Raw genomic sequence first — 8,452 nt, forward strand, 5'->3', positions numbered from 1 at the left:
TTATTTTATCTACTAATTATAATTTAAATGCAATGTTTAATATTTATAATATCATGTCATATACTAATTTATATTAATAAATTATAAATATAGAGTTTAATTAGTAGAGGAGTGTATTTGACAATATATATAAGTTATAAAAATGGAATATTTTAGGAATATATTTTTTAGGGTAAAAAATAGAATATAAAATGGAGTAAGGTTGGAGATGAAACACTATTTATTCCATTTATAGAGAAAAAATAGAGATGAATGGGAGATGGTATTAATAAACTAAAGGAAAGGTTCATACTTTATACACGAGTCTCTCTCTTCAAGGAAACTGAGATAATTTTTATAGGATTTTGTTAGGTTGGAAAAAAGTGTTAGAAGTTAAAAAAGACATAAACCCACATTGGCTTTTTCTGCCTTTTGTTTCGACTTTTGTTTCTGTGCTACCTATGCATTTGTCTATGTCTGCCTTCCTTCTTCTGCTTCCCCTCCCTCTTTTAACTCTCAAACCAACATAATGGGTTAGCAATCATACTCTCTCTCAATTTCCTCCTAAATTTTCTTCTTTCATAAACTTCAATCCTTTTTTTTTCTTGTTTGGTATCATCAAAAACCATGTCTTTTCATTTTCTTCTTGCCTTTCTTGATTTTTTACCCGTGATTTGACTTCATTTCCCAATTTTCTTGGCCCCTTCAAGATCAAGAATCACTTGATTGTTCTTATCTCAAAAACCCATCTATTCCGTTCGTTCATCTTTTTTGGGTTCAAGAATCACTGGGGTATAATTGCTAAGAACTGAAGTTGGGTTTGTGATGGAGATTGATCTGAATCATGCAGTGAGTGGTCAAAATGCTGAATCTTTCGGAAATGGAGGGGTTTCATCACTGTCAACTTCATCAAACTCCTCAAATTCTTCCTTAAAGTCCCCGAATTCAAACCCGTCGTCTTCAGTTTACATGGAACTTTGGCATGCTTGTGCTGGCCCTCTCACCTCTCTCCCCAATAAAGGAAATGTGGTTGTTTACTTCCCTCAAGGTCACTTGGAACAAATTGCCTCACACTCATCGACTCACTTTTCACCCATTGAAGTTCCTTCTTTAGGCCTTCCTCCTCAGATCTTTTGCAAAATTGTTGATGTTCAATTGCTTGTAAGCTGTTAACTTTCCCCTTTTCTTTGTTGGGTATAGTTCTCTTTCACTCAATTTCACCTTTTTTCTTGCTTTTCCCAATTCCTGAAAACAGGCAAACAAGGACAATGATGAGGTCTACACAAAGCTCGCTCTTTTGCCTCTACCAGAGGTAAAATTGGGAACCATTTTTTTGTACTTCTTTACTTAAATACGTGGGAAAATTGAAAAAAAAAAAACGCTTTCACAATTTCTTGTTTCTTTTGATGTTTATACTAATTGTGGTATGTTCTAATTAACTCGAAATCTTTTCGAATATCTTCGTTCGTATGCAACCTTTTTGGTAAACACAATTAGTTTTTCTTTAATATAAATTAATTCTTGTGAAATGGGAATTCTATTTTTAATTTTGCAAGGGTGGATTGGCGAAAATTTTCAGGGAAATTTGCAAGGAGAGGAGGATCAGGAGGAGGGTGGTGGGGTAACACCCACAAGATCAACCCCTCAAATGTTCTGCAAAACACTCACTGCTTCTGATACATCCACTCATGGTGGATTTTCTGTCCCTCGAAGAGCTGCTGAAGATTGTTTTCCGCCTCTGGTTTGATTCTCATTACTTTTTTTAACGTTTTCCATGTGCAAGATTTGACCAAATTTGTTCCATATATGTATAAATCTAGTTTTATGTTTAACTAAAACCCACGTGCCGTTTGAATTTTTAGGATTATAAGCAGCAGAGGCCAAGCCAAGAACTAGTTGCTAAGGATCTCCATGGCGTCGAATGGAAATTTAGGCACATCTATCGAGGTGAATTTAGTCAAGTAATTTAGGGTTCTGATTAAAACAAAAAGTTTCATCTTTGATTCATACATTTATCGTGAAACGGAATCCTGTTTTTACAGGCCAACCAAGGCGACATTTGCTTACCACAGGTTGGAGCATCTTTGTAAGCCAAAAGAATCTTGTTTCCGGTGATGCAGTTCTCTTTCTTAGGTATCTCTTTCTAGCTTCTAAGTTTCAGTATTCAGAGCCTCTGAATGAAACTATTCAAAGTTCAGTATTCAGAGCCTCTGACGAATCCATTACCCTGTGGTGGTTTTAGGGGTGAAGGAGGAGAGTTGAGGTTGGGAACTCGAAGAGCTACTAGACCAAAAAACATTCTTCCTGATATCACCATGAGCAACTTGAATTCTTATAGCGACACTCTTGCTTCTGTCGCTAAAGCTGTGTCCACCAACAGCATCTTCCATGTTTTCTACAGTCCAAGGTACCCGTTTCATCTTCAAGAAAAAACAATCTTTGATTAATAATTCTCTTTAGACTTATTTTTGTTTATAAAAAAATGCAATGCAGGTCTAGTCGAGCGGATTTTGTTGTTCCTTACACAAATTACATGAAATCAGTGAGTAATATGATTTCAATTGGTGCAAGATTCAAAATGAAGTTCTGTATGGATGAGTCTCCTGAAAGAAGGTATGGCGTACATGTGTTACAATCATTGAAAGATTATTTATTTATTTATTTATTTATTTTTGTTTTCATGTAGGTTCAGTGGAGTTGTGACTGGTGTAGGTGATCTGGATCCTTACAAATGGAACAACTCAAAATGGAGATGCCTTATGGTACATTCTATAACTCCATTAAAGGAAACAGTTTTATAAATTTGGATTGAAGTGTATATTTACTACCTTTATTGGATTGCAAACAGGTGAGGTGGGATGAAGATATTGGAAATGATCATCAAGAACGAATATCTCCATGGGAGATTGATCTTTCTGGTGGTGGTTTCCCTTTGTTAAACATTCAATCATCACCAAGACACAAAAAACTGCGTGCAGGTTTGCATGCAACTCCTTCTGGACACCCTGCAACTGGTATGATAATGAATCTTTCTCAAAAAAAATTCTAATTTTGATATTTCTTGAAACTTGAATCCTTAGATTATTTTGTTGCAGCATGTGGTGGATATGTAGACTTTGAGGAATCGATAAGATCCTCTAAGGTCTTGCAAGGTCAAGAAAATATAGGTCCGATGTCACCTCTATATGGGCGTGATAAAATGAACAACTCGTTGAGCTTCGGGGTACAACCCTCGATGCATCCGAGTTTCCCTCCAAATGGGATGATGATGATGGGGAGATCAAGTACAAATTTTGTTAGTGAACTAATGAGGACACATCATCAACCACTCTCAACCACCCCTTACTCGGGCTTTCTGGGATCCGACAGCACTACAAGATTCCCGAAGGTCTTGCAAGGTCAAGAAATTTGCTCGTTGAGATCATTGAATGGTAAAATACCACCCAACATCGGTTCGTGGGGCCTACCACGAACCCATGTTGGGAACAATGTTCTCAACATGAACCAAAGTTTCTACCCACTTGGTTCTGAAGGTGGTAGAAACTTTGGTTTCCCAATTGGTGATGTTTATGAGGTAAGACCGAATCCGGGTCCCGTCTTGCCTACAAACTTCATGCGATCTCACATCATCCCACCTTCGGTTGAAAGTGGGATCATGACAAATAATAATGTAGCTTCACTTCAGCTTCCAAATGAGAAAACCGAACAACCTAATTCAAGCAGTGAGAAAGATGATGGTGCTTCAGATAGCATAGAAAGCAGCTGTAAACTCTTTGGATTTCCCTTGAATGAACCTCCCACATTGCTAGATGCTAAAAGTTTGAACAAGAGGAGTTGTACCAAGGTAAGGATCAATGAATCTCAAAATTTCCATATGCTATACACTTGGTATTCGTTTTAACTTGTTTAATATTGTTTTGTACTTTTGTTGTGTAGGTTCACAAACAAGGAAACAAAGTTGGAAGAGCTGTTGATCTGTCTAAAATGTTGAGTTATCGTGAGTTGTTCATGGAGCTAGAAGCTTTGTTTAACATGGAAGGTGTTTTCAGTAATCCAGATGGTGGATGGAGACTACTTTATACTGATGAAGAGAATGACATGATGGTTGTTGGAGATGATCCATGGGAGTAAGTACTTGCCACCATATGTATATTAGTATTCATGATTCATGAATGAATACAAAAAGAATTGAAGTTATAATTTGGATTAATTTGTGTTTGTAAATGTTTGCATGTAGTGAGTTTGCAAGGATGGCTACAAAGATACATATATACACTGCTGAAGAAGTTGAAAAGTTGATGAGCAGTGGGGTGATTAGTGACAACACAAGCTGTTTGGAGGAAGCGCCAGGTGTCGTTGATACGGCTAAGTCTTCGTCAGTCGGGCAGCCCGATTAGTCAGTCGGGCAGCAGGGATTAATGACCGGATTATAGAACTGTTGCATGGTTGTTTTGTAGTAGTATGGTTGTTGTTTATGTATGTGTTTTGTGTTAGGCCAAGAGAACTATGGAACCTTTGTTTCTAAAAGCAAGTTTTAGGTACTTGCTAGATTTGGATGCTGCATCTACATGCAGCAGTATGTAAGCAAATAAGTTGCATACTTTGGTTTGTGTGATGCTTATTTATGTTATTGTGTGTTTATCTTAAATGTTCTTATTCGACATTCAAAAATGCGTCTCAAACCTGGTTCTCATATTAGTCATATTTGAGAACACCTGTCTTGACTCGTGGAGTTGAGAAACTGCTTGTTTTACCTCGAAGACTGCAAGGAAACACGCATGTATGCAATCTTTTGTCAGGGTCTTGAATGGAAAACACACAATTAAAGATGCAACAAAAGAAAAATGAACACACGAATGAACGTGATTCACATAATCAAGGCAATAGTGATACATTTACTAGTGAACTACAAAATATAGATAAAATTTTTTTTGAGAGAAAATTATTAAAGTTATTAAAGTTTTTTATTAGGTGAAACTTTTTTAATCTATTTGAAAAACTAAATTATTAAATTAATAAGTAATTATAGGTATATTTAAAATAAATAAATAATAATTTTTTTTTTTTATGATTTGATACTTATTTTATAAATCAAAACAATCCGAAATTGAAAATAATAATTCGATTTTGTTGAAAATCAATCTGAAAATTCGAATATCCTAGCTAAGTTGTCAAATTGGATAATTCGGTTTTATTTTAATAATAAACAACCCTAAGCATACTTGATACAACTTATGACTTGTGAGCCAAACAACCAACAACCAAGTGGGCCATAGGCTTGGTGTATTGCAACTGTAGAGGTGCACAAACACTAATTTTAAAACGGTTCCGGTTAAAAAAAATCATTTTTTTAAATCAGTTATAGAAAAACTATTTTTAATTTTTTTTGAAAATGAAATTTTGCTAAAAATTCTAGAAAACGGTACGGTACTTTTTTAGAAAACCAGTAAAAAATTGGTTTTTGATTGAAAAAACGATTCCTAACTGACAGTTTGGTTTTTTCCAATAGGTTAAAAAAACTGATTCAGAATGTGTTAAATGTTGGGTTATGGAGAATCTAAAGGAACATAAGGGACACAACGGAAACAACAAACCATTTAATCCCCATACACCAACCATAAATCTATGTTCTACCTATCTTTGTAACTTAAACATAACAAGAAGGAAACACAATTTGTAACACCCGGTTTTGAAAGTAATCAGTTGTGGCTTCGGAGGCCAAGGGCATAGGCGTAATATGATGATACGGTCTTTTATGGGTTTCGAGTTTTATTCAGAAGGTTTTTAGGCCTGGGGGTGTAGCTAGGAGCGTAGGGCTTCTCGCCACCTTTTCGTGTATATAAAGTTCGTCGGAAACGGACTTAGAACTAAGAAGTTATAACACTTTGAAGTTATTGGCAATATTGGTCCCTAATGGAGAAAAGTGGCAAGAAGGTACCATGCATGCAAGGTGGTAGGTGCAAAAGTACGCCCAACGTAAGCTGGGGTACACCCAGCATAGAGGAGTAAAGTGGACGCGGGTGTTGGAGGCGAACGCCCAGCGTACGCTCAGAGTTTCTAATCCCTAATTTTAGGGCTATGCTACTATAAACGAAATAATATTTTGGATTAGTGTCTAAGTCCATAACTATATTTGGTATGTACTTGACCCGAAAGTAGCATGGTCCATTTGGGTTGCATGGCACCGGAACAATCTGAAGGATGAATAATTGAGAAGATGTTATTTATGATTTATTAATATATTATAAGTTCTAATATATTAATATGAAATCATATTATTTAATTAGTATTGATAAAGAATTAGTTTGGAATTAATTTTGTGATCAAAAGAGACTAATTAAATATATGAGGATTGATTATGTAAATCATTCGTTCTTATAATGTGGGCTTGTGATCCATAGTTCCTTATGTTGGGCTAAACCCATGTGGTGACCCATGGATGATCCATTGAGGTTTAAATCCATGGAGCATGAGGAATATGGAAAGTCATGCACATTAGGGTTTGTATGGTGTAAACCTAATCAAGCCACACTATATAAGAACCCCTCTAGCTCATGAAATTGGCACTAGTGGAAACACAAGAGGGCAAGCCGATTTTATGAGTGCAAGTGACATCTTCTCAAGTTCCTCCATTTGTTGGTGGTGTTGTGTGATTCCATTTGAGGTGCAACACTTGGGGCACTAAGTTTTTAAAGGTCCAAGGCTTTCAACTACACTAAAAGGTATGTCATCTAACTTGTATTTCATGTTGTTTATACTCCATTATATGCTAGTTAGGATGATGCTTTGGAATATTGAATGTATGCATGTATAATAGAGAAAACATAGATCCAAAGCATCTACGGTTGCATGTACACCATAAGATTGTTAGAATGCTCAAAACCCAACAGTGGTATCAGAGCCTAGGGTTGTTTTCAATTATACTTGATGCTACTTGTTGTTTAAGCTTGAAAAATCGATTTTCTGCTGTTCAGGACAGTGGACTCGCCGAGTCCAAGCACAATTCTGACCAACTCGCCGAGTTGGTGCTTCAGAGTGCAGTTTTTCGACTTTTAAGGCTGGAATTGGACTAAGATCATTACCCTAAACTGTTTTTGGACTTATAAACCTGTTTTTGATGTGGTAATGATCATGCTTATCCAATTCATAAGATAATTGTCAAAGTTTCATGTTTTGTATTAGTATATATGATTAGGCTAATTACATGAAATTTGTTTGATATGAATTATCTTGTTCATATGAGTTTAATCTAGATTATGGACATTATTTGACATGCTTGTTAGTTTATTTGATGATCTTTAGACCGGAGGGTGTGGGAGGGAAGCTTCCCTCACTTTTTGTGGGCCACACCACCCTTTCCCTCACCTAAAACCCAAGGAATGGGTGGGAAGCTCCCCTCACTATTTTTTTTTTATTTTTTAAAAATATATTTCATACATATATTATACTCATTTTGTAGGGAATTAAAAACCATGAATTTTGATATATTTTTTATATTTTTTTAATAGGTATATAATTTTATAAATATTAAAAAAGATAAAAAAAAAAGAAAAAAAACTGTCCAATTGCATGAAGAGAGAGAACGCAGGATCCCCACCCCCCACCCTTTTCCCGCGCTAGCCTTCCCGCACCCACGGTACGGTGTTCCCCCTGTGAGGGAAATGTCCCGCACCTCTCCCCGCACTCCATACCGTCCGGCCTTATGGCCTTTAATGTACTCCATAACTTGTCCTCAAGTTATGGAAAATGAAAAGTTTTTCTTTTAAAGAATTCATTAAACTCATAGGTTATGGTGTTGAAGAGTCTTTTTCAATAAATGTTTTTATGAACTACATAACTTGTCCTCAAGTTATGGATTTTCAAGAGTCTTTTTCAGTAAAGCCTATATTAAACTCATATGTTATGGATTCCAAAAGTTTTTGAAAAGTTCAAAACTTGCCCTAAAGTTTTGGAATTTGTAAATGTAGAGTCTTCTTTTGACACATTTAGTTCCAAACCCTAGAATTTTAAAAGTTTAAAATCCAACCCTTATACTATTATAATATTATAGGTTTAATATTTATATATTTGTATAAGAGTAAAGTCAGTTTTACCGTTAGTAGGCCTCATTCACGAAGCCGGTCTATAAGGGGGGTATAAGGTCACTCCCTATAAAATGGCAGTTTAATGGGTGTCCACTCTCACCCACCGCTTCCTTGACTGGTGGATGGTCGTTAGCCGAACGGGTAGGATAGGACTCTAATTCTCCCTTCATTAAAAGTATAATAATAAATATAAAGTAACTAAACACTTATAAATTCCCAAATCTTAGTTACTTAGGAAAATGTGAATTTGGTGCTAACCCATGAAATTGCACTTTGCACCTTGTTAAGTCGTTAGTGGAGCATGTGTGGTTAACCGGCACACTAATCTAGGACTAACAGTGTGTGGCAAATGGTAGTTTGATGTTAATCATAGATCAATGGAGCGTGTG

General features: G+C 35.9%; 1 protein-coding gene across 1 annotated transcript; it reads left to right on the top strand.

Moving 5' to 3' along the window:
- Positions 1 to 399: 399 nt before the first annotated feature.
- LOC145160759 (auxin response factor 4-like) lies at positions 400 to 4,627 on the top strand. The gene is made up of 12 exons (XM_079080071.1): positions 400 to 1,140; positions 1,235 to 1,291; positions 1,559 to 1,720; positions 1,842 to 1,926; positions 2,022 to 2,112; positions 2,222 to 2,386; positions 2,473 to 2,592; positions 2,666 to 2,741; positions 2,828 to 2,993; positions 3,075 to 3,823; positions 3,916 to 4,106; positions 4,217 to 4,627. The coding sequence occupies exons 1-12, from the start codon at positions 805 to 807 to the stop codon at positions 4,374 to 4,376; spliced, it is 2,358 nt and encodes a 785-aa protein (XP_078936197.1). The 5' UTR covers positions 400 to 804; the 3' UTR covers positions 4,377 to 4,627.
- The last annotated feature ends 3,825 nt before the right edge of the window (positions 4,628 to 8,452 follow it).

Source organism: Lactuca virosa, chromosome 2 (genome assembly GCF_052849685.1).
Source record: "Lactuca virosa cultivar CGN04683 chromosome 2, Lactuca_virosa_CGN04683_v6, whole genome shotgun sequence".
Classification (NCBI taxonomy): domain Eukaryota; kingdom Viridiplantae; phylum Streptophyta; class Magnoliopsida; order Asterales; family Asteraceae; genus Lactuca; species Lactuca virosa.